We start from the raw sequence: 17,737 nt of genomic DNA on the forward strand, positions 1-17,737 counted from the left end.
TTGCTTCCCTGGATCCGGTCTCGAAGGCCACTGCGGGAACGGCCGGGAGTGGGGCTGCTGCGGGAGCTCCAGCCTGGACATGCAGTGCACCAACGGTGAGGATGGGAGGAGACTCCCTGTGTTTCCTTTGTAGATGGAAACGGTCATTTGTACTATAATGTAATGTGGACCATCGTCTGCTGCTGTAATGATCTGCTGTCTGGATTCCCTCTTCTGTCCTGTTTCATCCGCTCAGGATAGAGAGGACAGTGGAGGGAGGCAATAGATTTGGCTGCCTGCCTAATGGTGATAGGGCGTTCACTTAGTGCAAACATATATCAACCTGAAGTGGGGAGTATTTTATTGGAAACGGTGATATCATGTACATGGAATACATTCTCCAATACAGCCAACGCAACACAGACTCAAGTAACCCTCCTGCAATCTTAGAGTATCTTTATTTCAAGGCATGAATGAATTCATAAGGGTTCAGAAGAGCACGTTTTCCATTTTTTTGTTGTTTTCTTGAAGGGAGATTAGTAAAAAAAAAGAGTCTTTTTAATTTTCCGTTTTATTCATCTCTTGATTGATTTAATAAAAGATCCTGACATACATGTCAGTGAGTACTGGACTTTAATTTACAAGTAATTAACAAGATCATGAATATGTATTTTGGTATTTAACGGTGTGCTCTTTGGAGGTGCTGCCTAAAGCAAATGTCTTTTGATATCTTTATTATGACATATTCTGTTGATGTGTTTGCTATAAACACATGATTTGGGGATATTGAGAGAGAGCACTGTAGCGTCAAAAGAAGGATCCACAAAGTAATGATGATGGACGGGCCTTTAAATGAAAGAACCCACAGGTCTCCGTCCACTGTGTCTTTGTGAGTTGATCTGAGCGACTGCTGTATTTCTGCTTTAGGACATCTCATCCTGGACGAAGACCTTGAAAGAACCACCTTCATCGTGAGCACAGGCGTCATTGGCCCCATGGACATAGTGTCCGTTATCATAAGCACCACACTAGAACTCCCCACATTAGAAAATGGAGCAATCAGCATCGTGTACCCCGCTCTGCTGACACCGATCGTCACTGGACAGATGACTCCAAGCAAGAGTGAAAACGGGGGGAAATGTGAAGAAACTGGGTATTTATGTCAAAAACAACTCTGGCAACACAATTTTTTTATTTTGTTTTCCTGAAATACTTTACGTGTCTCTCTTTCTCAGAGCAACCAGCTGCTTTGGTGCCACCTCAGGAAAACAAGAGCGGGCCCTGGACTCTGAGCAGCAGTGCGCCTACTCCATCTTCAGCAGTCCAGCTGCCAACCTGGCACCTTATGAGCTGAACTTCCAGCTGCTGGTCAGAGGGGCCTGCCTACTGGCCGGTACGGTTGACTGTGTGTCATTGTGATGTATTAGATCTCATTACAAAATAAAATGAATGGGTTTACAGAGAGGGATGGACTGAGGACTCTCCTCCAAAGAGAAAAAGCACACTCAAATGACTATGTACTATGCATGACTGGTGTTTATACATCTTACATTACAAAAAGTAATCATTACTCATCATAAATGCATTCAAACCAAACGATTAGCTTTTCTTGATTTCTTCCTGAACTGGTTTACAGGACTGGAGAGCCCCACTCACGCTCTGAGGGCGGACGCAGACCCCAGCGCCCAAAGTGCCTCTGCGACCTACATCACCTTGGCCCAGGAGCATCCGTTTGACAGACACATCGAGATCATTCTGCACCTCAGTGGTGAGTAGTTGAACCGTGTACTTACTTACCCCCCCACCCCCACCAATACCTCAATGTGACTTCAATGAACAAACGTCCTCCACAGAACCTCACAGCCCATTGGTCATATTAGAGAGAGGCAGGCTTTCGTTCAGCCAGTATGAGCAGCAGATCTACTCCCGTCGGGATTTCATTCGCTGCATTCGCAAAGATTCCCAACCGGAGAGAAAGGTTAGTGATTACTCATGCTGCTTTACTCACCATGGCGATCTCACACGCGTCCCTATTCATGTATACGCATGTATGTATGTATTCATTCACTTGGACCTGCAGCTGGAGTTCGTGAGGAAGCGATACCACAAGGACATTCTGAGCAGTCCCGTCTTGATGCTCAATTTCTGTCCCGACTTGCTGCGTGAACCTCTGGAGCTGCACAAAGCCACCAGAGAGCTGCTGTTCCTTGTTGACCGCAGCGGCAGCATGAGCGGCACCAACATCCACCATGTGAAGGTGAGCCGCAGGCGGGGTGGAAACGCCCCACTGAGCCAGACTTTAGTCTTAAGAGGTAGAGACCTATGCTGATCTGGCTCCATCCTGTCTGTCCCTTCATGTGTTCGCAGGACGCCATGGTGGTGGCATTGAAGAGTCTCCCTTCTGGCACCATGCTCAACGTCGTGGGCTTTGGAACCACCATAAAGCCTCTGTTCACCTCCAGCAAGCTCTGCACTGACGTTAGTTGTATGCAGTAACCTTACTTAGATTGGACGCTCATCTGTATCCGTCTTGTTTGTGGGATTTTCAGTGAAACAAATCATGTTATTGTTAATTACATCATGAATTATATTCAATGAAAGACAACACATGAAGCATTTGGATCATGTTTATGGAAAGCAGATGTTTTTCGCCCATTTTGGACGATCTGTTCTATTTTGTCTAGCTTCTAATCAGGCGATACGCGTTGCCTTAGTAGCAGAGTATCGGGTGTTTTCCAGACCAGGGGCTGCAAGGACACAGGTCGTTCCACATGTTACCGAGCATATGGTGACCTTTCATGCATTTTCACTAAGGCACGAGGTGTCCTTCCATCTCCCCCCCTTTGTTTGCCCAAAGTGTGACTCGAGGTGGTGTGAAGGCAGGTGCTAATGCATGTATGTTTGCTCTCTCTTTATTAGAGATTTGCCGATTCAATTATGTGCCACCCTGACAGGCTAATTGGGGAATCTTGACACCATAGGTGATGTTTGCACAGGCAGCGTCTAGCAGTTGGACAGATGTTGTTGGTCGACGCTTTCTCTTCCCCACCTTTACCGTAGGCGTGATGCTTTACTTTTTCTCCGCCTCAGGTCACCCTAATGCAGGCGGTAGAGTACACCCAGAGGATGAGAGCTGACATGCGAGGCACCAACCTGCTGGGGGCGCTGTCCTGGGTGTACCAGCAGCCAATGCAGCGCTCGTATCCTCGCCAGGTCTTCATTATCACAGACGGATCCATCAGCAACGTGGCTAAAGTGCTGGAGCTGGTCCGAAGAAACACATGCGCTGGCAGGTAATGAGCTAAAACTGATCTGCAATTTGATATTTGAGCCATCGTGTGTGAAGAAAGGCACAGCGAGGCTCAAGGTGGATATCCAATCTGAGGCAGAAGCACACGCGAAATGGACATTAAGTCGAACAAACTAGTTACCAGAGATTTATTATTCTGGCGTGTGATAGTTCATCAAAAGCACTGTGGGTGACGAGGAAGCAGAGAGGAATGGAGTGCAGTGAGTGCAGGCATGAGGTGATAAATATGAAGGAGACACCATCTGGAGGAGGACGGAGAGGAAGAGACAAGCAAACGGTGATCATGAAGAACTGAGACCAAAGCTCTGAAAGAAAGAAAAGAACGGGCGGAGGTATTTTTCTGCCCCGCCCAGTAATCCCGTTAAGTGCTCTCCTCTGCAGTGAGAGCCACGCCCCTCTGGTTTTCCTGAGGCCCTTCAGTAATGCACAATAACTCCATTTATCTCTCATTAGTATTCTCCTGATAGGCTGTCGTTCTCCACTGTATTTTGGCTGTCCCTTCGCACACTATGTAAATCTTTCAAATACATTTCATTTCAATGAATGACCGCTACATGTCAGTCTAACTATATGCAGTCATGAAATCAGGCCTCGTATTTAAATCATGCAGTTGTTCGGTCTTGTTATTCTGATGGTGCTAACAGGATCTAGAACAGGAGCTCAGCCTTTTCAATTATTCTGTCCCCTGCTCTCAAACATCCAATTAGCCAAATGGCTTGTGATCTGAGTACCAAAATAACAGTTCTTTGTGTTAATGACTCCAAGTGTTCTCTTTTCTTAGACACATGGAGGTCTTTGTATGCTATTAGGGTTTCACAAATAGATACTGAGTTGCTGCGAAAGGCTCTTAGTGGATTTGTTTGTCCAGAGCACGTCGTACATATAGTGCCTCAAAGACCTCGCTGTAAAAGTAAAAAGATAATCCTCACGTAATAACTGTGATATGATAATTTAATTTAAAGAATGTAAAAAGGCAGTACTGTCTCACTCGTGCAGATGCTTCGGCCTGGGCCTTGGTCCTCGAGCCTGCAGGAGACTCTTGCAGGGCGTTGCCAAACTGACAGGAGGGACCACCGAGTTCCTGGACGATGAGGAGAGACTTCAGCCCAAGGTCAGCGGCGATGCAACACTGCCACTCGTTGGACAAAATATGAACTGCAGAACAAGCTTCCTTTCCTATGAGATAAACACATACAGATTTAGTTCTTCACGTTTGCCTTTCTGTATATCACAAGTCATCAGCAGTGAAACCTAAAGTACATTTTCTCAAGTTCAAGTATGATACTTATAATAATGTGATCAATCTATCTCCTCAGTTAATAAAGTCTCTGAAAAAGGCCTTTGAACCTGTGCTGACTGACGTACGGATTGACTGGTACCTGCCAGAGAACATGGAAGCCTTCCTTTCACCCAATGAAATCCCTCCGCTCTACCCTGGGAATCGTCTCATTGGATACTGCACTCTATATGATATGACAAACTTCAAAGCAAAAGGGACAGAGGTATACGTGACTACATTCTTTAAAAGCATGTCTGTGTGTGTGTCTGCATAGACAAGCAGATGCCTAATCTAACTTGTTATAGTCTCAAGGACGGGGCTACAAAGGTGTACACCGAGGCTCCACGGGTTCCGTTTTTGGACAGTCAAATGATGAGCTATCACCTCCCCCTGCCTCCGAGTTAATGCCTGTGGCGACACGCGCCGATGGCACCAACCTGGAGGAGGCGCTGAGAGAGATGTCCAGAGAAATCTCCTCTGAGTTCTCCTGCGCCAGAAACACAGATCCTGGAACCAGCCCAGGTCAGTCGCCCATCAGTGGATCTTGTAGTGAATGTAAATCGAGACCGGACACCTCATACCGTTGTGGTTCTTGTTGGGCTTTTAATCCGCTCTAGGTGTGGAGCTAGACTGGTCCAGTGACGTGAGGAGGAGGATCCAGGAGAGCTCATATATCCAGGAGCAGTACGTCCTTACTCGCTGCTCCCTCAGCAGTGAGCGGAGTCTTCAAACACAGTCCCACTCACACATCCACGCCTCCTCGTCCAACTCTGACTCTGCAGGCGGGGTCTTTCTCCCTGAGCCTCACTCCTCTGGTTCAGTGCTGGATACTGGGTCTCTACCCCAAGGCCTTGAAAAGATGCCCCCTCCAGAGCAGAGGTCGTCCCTGTCTCGCTGGGCGGACTCTGCATGGCAGCAAAACCTCTCAGCAGAAACCCCTGATGACGGGCCAGAAAAGGTGCAATTGACTGTAGATTCATCACTATCATACCCACTACTCTCTGACAAATTTCAGCGATAACACTGGAAGAAATCTGTTATGAAAAATGATGTCTATACACCAACACAGTACACCAGAATACACAATGACACAAGACATGTTGTGTACTTTCCTGCTCTGTCACAAATAGATACAGTACAAACATATTTTAAATTTAGACACATGTGGTTGCAAAGAAAAATAGAATAGCAGTCAAACCTACTTTTTTTTTTAACCCTCTTATACAACCAGAGTGGCCGTCTGGATGGAGGGGAGGAGTCTCGTCGGAGACATAAAGTTCTCGCCCGTTCAACCATGGCGGCACGGAGTTTCTCGTCCCCCCAGGGCGAGCTGGAGATGCATCGCCTGAGGAGAGCTCTGGAGAGGGTCTCCTTCGACCAAACGCTGGGAGGGAGACTGGACGAAAGCGATGGGGAGACAAAGCCCCCATCGAGAGGCACGCTGTCCCGCCGAAGCCTCACCGACTCTAGTAAGCTGTAGTTCTAAGAAAAGCAGGATTCCTATTTTTGCCTCCGATTCATTTTTCCTCTTATTCTTTCTCACTGTGACCCTCAGACGGACTCCTGTTCCCTGCTTCTCCTCTGGACTGGGACAGCTTCACGGACCCAGAGTACCTCTTTACTGCTGCACCACCGGAGGATCCTCCACCGGGGCAATGCCGCTCGCTCATTCACGGCCTGTTGAGCGGCAGACCCGTGTCCTGGGAGGTCACCGTGGACCTGGGGCACCTCTGGACCCCTGAGGGCCAGGAGACATCAGGAGTGGAGGGATGTGGAGAAGGAGGAGGAGGAGGAGGGGAGGAAGGAAAAGGAGGGGAAACATGGGATGAGATCATTCACCAACTGACTGCTCGCTCAGTTATTAGGGACTTTGAGAAAATGGCAGAGAAGGAGAGCGACTGTGGACATGGTGAGGCTTCACTACTTCAAAGGTTTATCTCACGCTACCTTAAGTTATTTGGTACACGCTCTGTCTACCCCTTACTGTTTCTCAGGTTCAGCAAAGCGATACCGCATGAAGGCTATCCAGACCAGTAAGCATTGTAACATCATCTGCATGTACACGGCCTTCACCATCACCGACAGCAACCCCAACAAAGGCCTGCAGGACAGCACGGACGTCCAAAACACAGGTGTGTGAGTGGCTTACTACCAATCCATGTTTAACTGAAACCCTATGTTCACAAGTTTGAAAGATGTTGGCATTCATTAGGCAGCAAAGATGCTTCTGTGTTGCATCATGGGAATTTTAGGATGAAGTGTTTTTTGTATTAGAGCCATAGTCTGGATTATAATTTAGCCACCGCTTCTTAGTTTTGGACCGTTCCTTTTTTATCTGTTTCTCGTGAGTTCCCTTCTTAGTGACACTAATGCTCACTGGAGTGCACCTTTAATGTTTATTTTTGTGGGGACAAGTACATAGTTTCGACCAGCACCACATGAATCATAACCTTCATAGTCTAAAATTGTTTGCAACGCCTGTTGCATGATGTTAAAATGATGAGGAAAATACAGATTCCATCTCATATACAAGGGTAAAGATATGTGGACCTATGTACCATTTGAATAACACAAGTCTGTCTGTCTCTGTCTCTCTGTGTGTGTGTGTGTGTGTGTGTGTGTGTGTGTGTGTGTGTGTGTGTGTGTGTGTGTGTGTGTGTGTGTGTGTGTGTGTGTGTGTGTGTGTGTGTGTGTGTGTGTGTGAAGGGATGCATTTGGGGAACAGCCGGAGTTCCCAGTCAGGTAGTCGTAAGCAGAGGGCGTACTCTGTTGGTTTGGGCCGACGGCGCACCAGCAGAGACAGCGAAGAGATTGAGGACGCCTGGAACTCTACAGGTAGACAGACTGAACGACACCAGCAGCCATTTCTGTTTTCAAGACTTTAGGTCATCAACAATCTTTGTATCTCTCAGACAGAGATGACACCCCTGCCTCACCCTGTAGCCTTACATCCTGGGACTCTAGTAAGTATTGTCGACTCGATCAGTGCTTGAAGTGTGAGTGTAGTCTCGAGGTTAGAGGTGTCTGATCATTCAAAACTCAAGGTGAGTCTTTGCTGAAGGAGAACCGTCTGATCCGCTCTCTCCTGACTTGATCATACACTCCCCCTGAGCTAGTCCTTCATTAAAGGATCAAATTACCCAAACTACTGAAAGAACAAAAACAGGATTTCTGTGTTGAGCCTTTAACTACAACCACACACATCACTTTAGCACCGTGCTGATGACACAGTGCTGTGTTTCATTCCACTCTGCTTCCTCAGGTGTAGGGGGCAGTGCGTACTCTGCTACGGCGTCAGCTATGACGGGCGCCTCATGCACTCGTTCACAGCGATCTATCGAGAGCAAGTCGATGGAAAGCTTCTTTGGCGCCAGGTAAGACTTCCGCTCCAAATGTATAATTCCTGTGAATGTGTCACTACAGTGTGAAGGGGACTTCGTAGCAGCGCTCGTGCTCAAGTCACTTCAGGGAGTAAACTTTCTGTTTGGGGTGTGTATGTATGGATACAACCTCTTCTGTATATTCCAGATTTCCACTGGGCAGACTCAGGTCCTCTATTTCATCAGGAAAGCAGGTTCCTCTCAAGTCCCACTGTCTGTCCGCAGAGACTGAGAAGCAACCTGAGACTGAAGCTCCAGACTACCTGCCCCTGGTGAGCTGTGCAGACACTGACAACATATACACTCAAACACACACAAGTGTGCAAACACGTGTATTAATCCGTGTCTAAATGGTGTCTAATCAGGTGCATCTGCAGCTGGCATCGGGAGCTTTTCTTCTGACGGAGGTCTACTCTGACTGTGTCCAGATCCCCCTGGACCGCCTGAAAAGGGCTTCACCCTACAGCCTCCACCGCCGCAGCCTCAGCCCGCCATTCCGCTGCACATCTCCCAGTGCTCCGTCTTTATCCACCTCTAGCAAGCCTTCCGGTGCTCCCACCAGCCACCACGTTACCTTTTCCCCTTCTTCTTGCTCCCTTGCCAAACCAACTGCCCCTCCTTTCCACCACACTCCAGATGACACTCCCCTGATGCTGGAACCGAGGCTACGCCGAACACACCCGTCCGACCGAGACCCTGTCACCTCGCCCCCTGACCTCCCCAGCTCTGAGGAGGGCTCCTTGGAGCTATCTGTTGGACCCTCTCAGAGCCTGAGCCACGGCCAGGCAGACAGCGGCCGTGGGTCAGAGACCGACGTGTGCGAGGGCTCCTCGATAGAGCCGGCCGATCTCCAAGGGAGCAGCCGGTTGGCTCAAGAGGACCTGGAGGGCTCGAGCTGGGCCACGGCTGTGGCTCTAGCCTGGCTCGAGCACCGCTGTGCCGGATACTTCATGGAGTGGGAGCTGGTGGCAGCAAAAGCAGACTTCTGGCTGCGCTGTCAGGAGCTGCCCGAGGGAGTGGACCCGGCCGGGCTGAAGGGAGCCGCCAGACAGCTGTTCCTGCTGCTGCGCCACTGGGACGAGAACATCAAGCTCAACATGTTGTGTTACAACCCCAATAATATGTGAGACGACGACCTCTGAGGAAACAGATCTACAGATTAGTCTGATCATTTGTTACCAATGGTTCCTAAGAAGCGACGCCGCAGCATAGAAGAGGACTCCTGCGTTTTATCTGCAGGGTCAACCGACACCATAACCTAGTGCCAAGTTCATCCAAATATTAAGTTGCACGTGAATTTAAGACTTTATATTCATGTCAAAAGAATACAGACCAAGTGGCCTTTGATCCTAAATCTGTACGTTGCTTTATGCAATCACAACGATGCCTCATCTGAACGGGCGTTTTGGATTCGATATGCAGTCAGCTACGTTGCCAAATGTATAATCACAGTCGGTGTTGAATGAGAATGATTTTGATTATCAGGATGATTATTTGAGAAAGTGCTGAAATCTTACTTTAAATAATGAAATGAATGTTGGGAAAATAAAACAAACAGTGGAATTCATACATTTGTCGTAATGTGAAACAAAGACATACAAGAAAGAAGAAGAAGAAGAAAGGTCGAGGTTTAAGTGGCATCTCTGTTTAATATAAAACGTCTCAGTCTACTGACAATCGTTCACATTAAATGTACAACAGAAGATGAATCACTTATGTAACAAATAGCCACGACCGTCTAATGCTTCGCTTTACACAACTACTGGAGAAGATGTTTGCCTTTGTACTGAAGAATACTGGCACTACTGCGGCAAGTGTGAAAAGCTGCAGCCTACTGCCTGAATGCAAATAATTTAAAGCTTTTGGTTCAAGTTCTGCGTCACATCAATGATATCTTGATATTTTGTTACATCAGAATATCAAACAAAGGAAACACGCCTTTCCTCTCAGCGCTCTACTCCACTCTTGAACCTGAACATGAAACCTGAGAATCCCTATTTCCATATCTTTAAGCTGGGACTACTTCATCGCGTAGGCCTCTCTCTGCCCGCCCACACTTTACCTTCCTTCACTTTAATAGTTAGCCGAGATGTGAAGCGTTAAATGGCTCCTTGTATTCACTTACAAAAACAGTGTGTCCCAGTGACCTCACCCCGCCCCGGTGTGGGGATCAGAGGAGGCTGTTCAGCAGCCGATTAGGACTTAAATACGGCGTCGGGTCCGATCGGGCCGCGGCTCACTGGCGCTTGTCTTTGACCGGTGTGTGCTCTTGTGTTTCTGCTGGGGCGGAAGGCAGCGGCGGAGCCAGCCACAGGCAGAGGAGGATAATGAGGTGACAGACGTGGAGGGCGGCTGAGCTGCTGTTGGTAGAGGGGTAGGTATTCCACGAGAGCTCGATCAGACCCAGGATAAGAACCCTGAGCACGAGGAGAAAACGGCAGCATTAACGTGTGATCGAGCGCCGTGCTCTAGGTCTAAAGCTAATCACAAATCTAACTTGCAGCTTAGTATTTACCTGAGCAGGTGGGCCAGCTTCTTGACTCCTCCGCTCCAGAGCAGGTAAGGCAGCGTGTGGAAGTACCAGACGTAGAACTGGTAGTGCAGCGAACGACTGAAGCACATGCCGATGAAGTTAGAGCTGAACAGAATCAGCACCATCTGTGATCTTCTGTTAGGGTTCGATACAAAAGCCAGGGAATACTGAGAACTAAATGAATTCACTCTGTGACCAATATCATGCAGACAGGCACAGCCAATGTAGAGCCGTCACCCAGCGGTGACAGCTCCAGTGATGCTGAAAGAGAACAATGTAGAAGTAGATCCAAACGGAACAAAAGGATATGATCAACAGGGACTTTCTGAGCGGGCGTTTTCCTCTTGCTTGGCTCCTTCAGGAGTTCGAAGATGCTTTCTCCTGGCCTTGGAAGAGGAAAAAAAAAGTCATTGTGGTGGCTTCATCTAAATGTCTGGGATGCATCAGGGTCCATGAGATCAACCACTGACTGAGACCACGCCTGCTGGGTGTCGTGGACTTTGAACTCCTTCATAATAACTTATTACAGCTCGAGTCAAACTAGAACGGAGCCAAAGTCTCCCTCACCTCTTCCAGCGGCGCAGAGCAAAGAGCAGCAGGGCTAGCAGGTGGACAGCCAGCAGGAGCAAGTGGAAGTACCGGTTCAAGAAGAGCCATTCTGGCAGGAAGCGCCAGTTGACCGTCCACTTGAACATAAACTGACGGCCGAGGTCAAAGGCCCGGCTCACGTAACCCACGGGATTCTCCAGGAGGAAAGGCAGAGCCAGCAGAAGCTGTGACATTAAGACAGATTCGTTTAGACGTGATGCTCGGCAATACTGGATGCCGTTAGTAAAAATACGCCAGTTTAAACTGTCCCACAGGTCACGGGTCATCTTTTACCTGTATGCCGGCACACAGAGAAAGTTTGGGAATGGTCCGGATTAGACCAAACTCAGACAGGAGGAGCAAAAGTAGTCCCGGAGCAAAAAGGAGCACGTTCATTTTCACAGACACTGCTAAACTGTCAGAAAGAGAGGAAGATTGGGTTGTTATTACATTGTGCAAAAATAAATAACCGTACGGTTTGAAGACTTACACAGAACGCCATCACGTGACGCGCTGCGTCGTGCCGCTAAGGAGTTCACGCTTGCCTGTAGACGCCGCAGCCCAGAGTCCAGTGTCCGTCCATGAAGAGGTTGACAGCTGCAAACAGCAGCATCATGGCCACGGGGTCATTGAAGAGACGCAGCACAAAGATGGAGTGTATCCGATAAGAAGCGCAGCACACAAAGAAGAAGACGTAGGGAGGAACCTGGAAACACGCGGAGAAATAAACGAGTGAAACAAGAAACGACTGGCGTACATTACATACATATACACAGAACATTCAGGTTCATAAGTACAGGGTGACTGAGGCTTTTGGCCCACAGACTGACCTTCTTGGTGCGGTCGTACACCCTGAAGACGAGCAGCAGCGTGACGAGGTAGAAAGCAGCAAATATGTACTGGGCCAGACGGACGTTCGCCCCACGGCCGGTGACGTAGTAGAGCGCCGTGAAGACGTAGACGAAGCCAGCCGGGTACCTGCAACGACGAGGTGGCGATTCATACCCCGCACTGAAAACCACACACAGGATAGAGACCTACGACACCGGGAACCTCTGAACTCACACCAACGGGCCGGTGTCTCCTTTAAGCTCGGTGTAGTCGTAGGTACCGTTGATGACTCCCTCTACTTCATCCATGTAGGCCTTCCAGTCGATCTCGGTGTCTGCAGTGAAGAGCAGGAAAGGATGGGGGGGGGGGGGGTTACCGTCACTGCTGTGTTGTTTTTAGATATATATAACGTATAACAGTACCAACATTATATGACAAACGCTCATCAAAACTCTTCATCCAAAGTCCTATAACTCATTATTTGACATCCAAAAACCCAAAGTCTTCATCTTTTGATATGGAACCTCCAAAAAAAACAGCGTGTTGCATTTGTGAAGCTGCAAATTATTGGTTCATAGTTAACTAAAACACTTCAATATCATATCATTAACTCTTTCAGCATGACTACTGATTAGTTGATTGATCAGTGATCTATAATGTGAAATATCATTTTAGTTCATCATCAGTCGGCTCCAGCTTCCCAACTGTGAACATTTGCAGTTTTTATTTTTTAACAGCTTTAGGTTCTGGACTGTTGATGGAACAAACCAAGAAAACTGAAGACCTCAACTCGGCTTTTTGAAGATTTTAATCACTTTTGACATTTTAAATAATTTGTTGATTGATCCAAAATTAATTGATAAGATTAATGAACTATTTAGATGACAATTGTTACAGCCTTATATCTGACTAGAAGTGCATTTGTCAAAATAAACTATGACATAAATACTAATCACGCTTGGAATCCTTGAGTTAACGCGTGTTGTCAGTCGCCAGTTATTACCACGCTGCTGCAAGTTCAGATTAACGTTACTGTCATTAAAAGTCGTTCGTTTAGCTGCATGTTATTGATGGAAGTTGGTGAAAGAGAATAAATGGCGTTCAACACTGTAACGGAACACACGATCGTATGTGGTCATGCAAGGGCAGAGAATTCCCTTTGACAGGTGGCGGAGTAAGTTAGTAGGTTTGCTAATGCTAGCTACTTAGCGTTCAGATACGTTCAGGACAGTGACAGAGCACCATAGCATGCTAGCTAGCCGCGCAGCTACTTACATGCTACTTTCTGTATGACCCACACATTGATCCCGATCTCTAGGAACCACAACACCGAGACGACCAGCAGCGTGTATTCCGTCTTGAACGGGACCATGTGTTTGTCCTGCCACAGGGTGTGAAGCTTCCCCCACAGCGCGGACGGGGAACCCGGAGACTTTCTCCGCACACCTCCTGCCATCTCGGCGGCGTATGAAGCGACCACAAGTGGCTGCGACGGAGAGAAAGAGAGAGAGAGAAAACATGCAACGGACATGCGCAGTGAAAAGTCATCACGCAACGGCTTCACCTACGTCACGTGACATGGACGACTACCCCGGTCAACCGAATATGTCAACTTGAGAGCAGCTTGAGAGGTTTCTCTGGCAGGTACAACTCATTTATACTTAATAGTACTAGACGGTTGAGACAGTTGTACTTTGATGCATCCTGTACTGTTGCTCACATGGTTGAATGACGCTAATGTTGTCATACAAAGCGGTTCGAGGTCACTACTTCTTCGCCCTGTCTCATTGTAGCGTTTGTTGCTAGCAGCTAACTTTAGTTAACCCATATTTTCATAAGTATTCTCACTGAAATACTTCATGTGACAAGCGGTACGTTCACAGGCTGTACAACGTTTCAATGGTACATTTAACAAAGGCGGTATCGTTGACTTCACGTCGGGACTGCTAGTTAATATCAAGCTAGTTAGTTATAGTGTTCGAGAGATATTAACGGTGTTAATGTTAGCTAGCCGGGTATAACTTTTTGGGTTCGTTTTTGCCGTTTTGTCAGCTATGTAACGCTAAGTAATAGTTACGAAGGACGGAACCTTCTCAAATCAAAAATAAATAAACGACTCGATAAATATATTGATAATAAATCGCGTTAAATGTACCATAATTAATATTAAAAACACATTGCAAAACATGTGGTAGCTTGTCAACTGACATATTTGGAATGTCAACACCAAGAAGCTACACTTCACTGCAGCTGACACATTCTTTAAAGCAACGGTCAATTCAAATGTTACACGATGCCCAAGTGTGAAGTTTGACATGTGTCATTTTCCTTTATTTATTTATTTCTAGCTCTGTCAGTAACTTTACGAGAAGTGTCTGATTCCGTTGCTCCTGTTTCTTTACTTGATGGTGTCTGCATGCTCCTCACACGGCAGCTCACATGTGCTACATTTGGGTTCATGATGAGAATAAGATGCATTGAGTCCCTTTTTTAAAATGCACTTTCTTGCTCATCATTGATAGGCAATAAGACGGCCTTTTTTTTTTGCTACTGCAGGTTTGCAGTGACAGGAGGCTCAGAGGGAATGGATGGATTTCCTGTGGAGGTTACAGAGGCAGTGTGTCTTGGGGCCAGCCTTGCCCTCTCAGGCATCTGTTACTATCTCTACAGGAAGAGCCGGACCACACTAGATAAACTTGATGTAAGTTGCGTTTCATGTGTAATCAATAGGATCTTACATACGTTTGTATTGTTATATTTTGTGTTGTCATGCTGTTCAAGCCATTGGGAGGAATGGGATTCAGTTGTGAAACCATGTAAACAACTTTTAGCTTTCACACACTGCTTGGAATCCTCTTTCTGTCACCACAGTATGTGTACTACATGTACAGTTCATGTACTACATACACAGTGTGTACATGTGTGCTGTGTTGTCAGGATGCTCCACACTTCACCATAGATGGAAAACTCAAAGACATCTTGAAAGTTACTCCAGGAGCGTGTCTGCAGTATGCTGTCATCGAAGGTGAACACTGTCTCTAAAACAAACGAAAGCTGACAGCAGCAGATTGTCTTTACACTGAAAAATGGCTATAGTGTCCCTGTCTCTTATTGTCTCTCATGTGTGTATATATGCATACTGTAGGTGCTGTGCAGCCAGCAGGCGAGCCGCTGACAAGCCACTTCCAAAAAGAATTTGTCGGAGTGTTGCAGAAATTCCTGTTGAGAGAACACAGGCTGGTGTGGAACAGCCTATCACGCACTTGGTGAGAAACCTATCGAGACAAACATACTTATCATTGTTCTGATACCGTGCTGCTTCATCTTTACCTTTATAAGAGAGAGAGAGAAGGGTATGACATGCAACATGCTCCCGGTCAGATTAGAACCAGTGATGTTACACTTATGTGGTATGTGGTATGCTATTTAATGCTCCTTAAATAGTTTGTCACCTCCAGATATAGGAGCGAGGAAAAATGTGCCTCAACCGGCCTCTATGGGTTGAAAGTAGTGGTGTAACAGACCGCTGTTGATCCGTGATCCGTACGGACCCCCCCCCCTTCCCTTGTGAACCGCAGATTAACGACACAGTTTAACGTTAACCATCACAGTGGGAAATAAAGTTCAACTGACGATCGTTATCTGACAATAATCTGTAAAATATGCGATCAGGACATCGTCATTTATGCTTTTTTTTTAGTCTCAGATCTCTGATAACCCCACATTTCCGATGTATATGCCGTTTTGTCTTTGTCCTCATACGCGTAGACTAAAGAGACCTCGTGTTCCTCCCTCTACGTGTTGCAGGACGGACAGTGAGCGAGTCCTGCACCACAGAGTGAATGCAGTGCCCTTTGTGTTAGTGGGATCAAACGAGGCCACCGTCAGAGTCCTGTGCCCTCTGCAGGCCTCCGGACTCTACATGGAGACCACGCACGAGAAGTTCCACCAAGTCAATTACGGCTTGGGGGACATCATAGGACAGTACCTCAGTGGGGAGAAGCTTAAAGGGCAACTGGAGACCGAGGAAATGCTCAAAGTAAGCTGTTAGCTGACATGCTAACGTTGATAACATCTATAACTCGTATCTATAACTTTGTTGCTAATCACAAGCGCAGATATGAACAAAAACTTAATGATGCATTTCACGAATATTTCCCATCTTTCCAGGTGGGCACGACTCTTACGGGCGTGGGTGAGTTGATCCTGGAAATGGACGGGACTCTGAATCTTCGACCCCCTTCAAACGGCTCGCAGTACTTTTTGAGCATTACGGACTTTGACACCCTGATGTTGGAGCACGCGAGCACGGCTCTTTGGTGGAAGGCGCTGGCCATCGCCTCCGCTTTGGCAGGCGCAGCGGTGCTCCTCTGGGTCGGCCGACGCTACTACCGTCACCTGAAGGTTCGCTGGGAGAACGAGCGGGAGAGGAGGGAATTCGAGAGACTGCAAGACGAAGGCCCGAGAGCGCCTGCTTCAGAGGAGCACATCGACAACGCCTGTGTGATTTGCCTCAGTCAGCCGCGTAACTGTATTCTGTTGGACTGTGGGCACGTGTGCTGCTGCCACAGCTGCTACCAGGCTCTTCCAGACCGCCGATGCCCCATATGTAGACAAAGCATCATTCGAGTGGTGCCTCTTTACCACGTCTGAGGCGCCTGTGTGACCACATGTCCTCAGTGGAGCTTCACCGCCGTACGAACTGTACCGGCTTTGCACCTCAAAGGTCTAAAGTGCTGCACTTACACCTTTAAAAAGGCCAAAAGTCACTTTTTGAAAATAATATTACTGTAAAAAAACAAAACAATGATGTTTTGTAAAATTGAGTTTCAGTGAGGTGTTTTATCTGTAATTGTATATGAGGAATAAATATGTAATTGAAAGTTAAGTGATAAGAAAAAAGCCTGTTAATTTATGCAGCAGAAGTGTTGGCTCTACATGTCTGCTCTGTGCCTTACTCTGCTCGTGTTGGTGTCTGCTGCCATGAAGATTGAAGCGTATGTATGTGAATAACTTGAGCTTGGTCAGAATAAGCTACGCTGTTGTTTCATCCGCTTTCAGTCAAATATTCACTGGAAGTTATTGAAACAAAGATGCACTTATTGCCAGGACGAGGCTTAAGTGTTAATCAATGCACTACGGACTGCCGGAAGTGGGTCAAATTTGGACCTGTTGTCACAAATTCAATAAAGCATCATTCTTTTAATTATTTGTGTTGTGTATTTCGCTTACTATCACTATAACGATGTATAAATGAGCTAATTCCCTCACACAAGTGGTGATGTAACTTATAGTCTTAGTGTACAGATCTGTGTGCAGCTACCATGAAACACTGCTTCATGCTCAGTTTGTATGTACAGATCTTTATTGGTTCTTAATGATCCACAACTGCAGCTTCTACATAACATGGCTGCTGCTCTTTTTAAACGTCAGGAAAATAGTTTTTGCATTTACACAGATGTCTGTTGACGGCACCTGGTGTCAGAACAGACTTGTAGTGAATCCTCAGGCTTCCTATTTCTGTCACCTCTGACAAGCAGAGGGAGAAGTGAACTAGATGAATAGATGATTTCATCAACACAGAAAGTGAACAACGAGTATCTGTGTGTGTGTGTGTGTGTGTGTGTGTGTGTGTGTGTGTGGGGGTGGGGGTGGGGGTGGGGGCAGGGCGGAGCAGGTGGGAGACACAGGATCTCATAAATCTTCCTCGAGGTAATATGGGTTCACTTTAAAAAAACATGTCATGAGCTCTCTCAGCAGAAAAGCAGCTGTAGCGTTTTTTATTACTCTGAGGACACAAACAGTAAATAAGTTAGTAGTTCTGCACTTCAAGGTTG

At 47.0% G+C, this 17,737-nt stretch overlaps 3 protein-coding genes across 5 annotated transcripts in view; 2 read left to right on the top strand and 1 right to left on the bottom strand.

Annotated features, from left to right (window-relative positions):
* vwa5b2 (von Willebrand factor A domain containing 5B2) overlaps positions 1-9,515 on the top strand; it is an 11,686-nt gene extending 2,171 nt beyond the window's left edge. Inside the window, exons 3-22 of one of the 2 annotated variants that reach the window (XM_068737824.1) lie at positions 1-95; positions 907-1,132; positions 1,215-1,372; positions 1,616-1,747; positions 1,833-1,957; positions 2,060-2,236; positions 2,347-2,457; positions 3,070-3,272; positions 4,286-4,400; positions 4,606-4,791; positions 4,874-5,090; positions 5,186-5,526; positions 5,800-6,037; positions 6,124-6,477; positions 6,563-6,700; positions 7,275-7,403; positions 7,481-7,531; positions 7,831-7,942; positions 8,097-8,220; positions 8,314-9,515. The exon at positions 1-95 is cut by the window's left edge and continues 121 nt beyond it. In XM_068737824.1, coding sequence (XP_068593925.1) covers positions 1-95; positions 907-1,132; positions 1,215-1,372; positions 1,616-1,747; positions 1,833-1,957; positions 2,060-2,236; positions 2,347-2,457; positions 3,070-3,272; positions 4,286-4,400; positions 4,606-4,791; positions 4,874-5,090; positions 5,186-5,526; positions 5,800-6,037; positions 6,124-6,477; positions 6,563-6,700; positions 7,275-7,403; positions 7,481-7,531; positions 7,831-7,942; positions 8,097-8,220; positions 8,314-9,075 — 3,994 coding nt within the window. In that variant the 3' untranslated portion in view covers positions 9,076-9,515. The remainder of the gene's footprint in view (positions 96-906; positions 1,133-1,214; positions 1,373-1,615; positions 1,748-1,832; positions 1,958-2,059; positions 2,237-2,346; positions 2,458-3,069; positions 3,273-4,285; positions 4,401-4,605; positions 4,792-4,873; positions 5,091-5,185; positions 5,527-5,799; positions 6,038-6,123; positions 6,478-6,562; positions 6,701-7,274; positions 7,404-7,480; positions 7,532-7,830; positions 7,943-8,096; positions 8,221-8,313) is intronic. The other variant, XM_068737825.1, reaches the window with a different exon arrangement.
* Positions 9,516-9,573: 58 nt separating this feature from the next.
* Positions 9,574-13,456, bottom strand: alg3 (ALG3 alpha-1,3- mannosyltransferase). Its single transcript, XM_068737826.1, has 9 exons — positions 13,176-13,456; positions 12,135-12,234; positions 11,900-12,047; positions 11,615-11,775; positions 11,364-11,484; positions 11,049-11,254; positions 10,790-10,867; positions 10,464-10,607; positions 9,574-10,365 (listed from the first exon to the last, which is right to left on the bottom strand). The coding sequence occupies exons 1-9, from the start codon at positions 13,429-13,431 to the stop codon at positions 10,185-10,187; spliced, it is 1,395 nt and encodes a 464-aa protein (XP_068593927.1). The 5' UTR covers positions 13,432-13,456; the 3' UTR covers positions 9,574-10,184.
* A 1-nt stretch (position 13,457) lies between these two features.
* Positions 13,458-17,106, top strand: mul2 (mitochondrial E3 ubiquitin protein ligase 2). 2 transcript variants are annotated; one of them, XM_068737828.1, is made up of 6 exons: positions 13,458-13,540; positions 14,457-14,601; positions 14,838-14,925; positions 15,046-15,166; positions 15,708-15,939; positions 16,071-17,106. In XM_068737828.1, the coding sequence occupies exons 2-6, from the start codon at positions 14,485-14,487 to the stop codon at positions 16,551-16,553; spliced, it is 1,041 nt and encodes a 346-aa protein (XP_068593929.1). In that variant the 5' UTR covers positions 13,458-13,540; positions 14,457-14,484; the 3' UTR covers positions 16,554-17,106. The 2 variants fall into 2 exon arrangements, with proteins under 2 accessions (XP_068593929.1, XP_068593928.1); XM_068737827.1 differs by having other exon boundaries at positions 13,466-13,544.
* Positions 17,107-17,737: the final 631 nt, after the last annotated feature.

The sequence above is a fragment of the Cebidichthys violaceus genome, unplaced genomic scaffold (genome assembly GCF_023349555.1).
Source record: "Cebidichthys violaceus isolate CVI_PGR_0920_01 unplaced genomic scaffold, fCebVio1.0.p SCAF_8, whole genome shotgun sequence".
In the NCBI taxonomy this organism is placed as follows: domain Eukaryota; kingdom Metazoa; phylum Chordata; class Actinopteri; order Perciformes; family Stichaeidae; genus Cebidichthys; species Cebidichthys violaceus.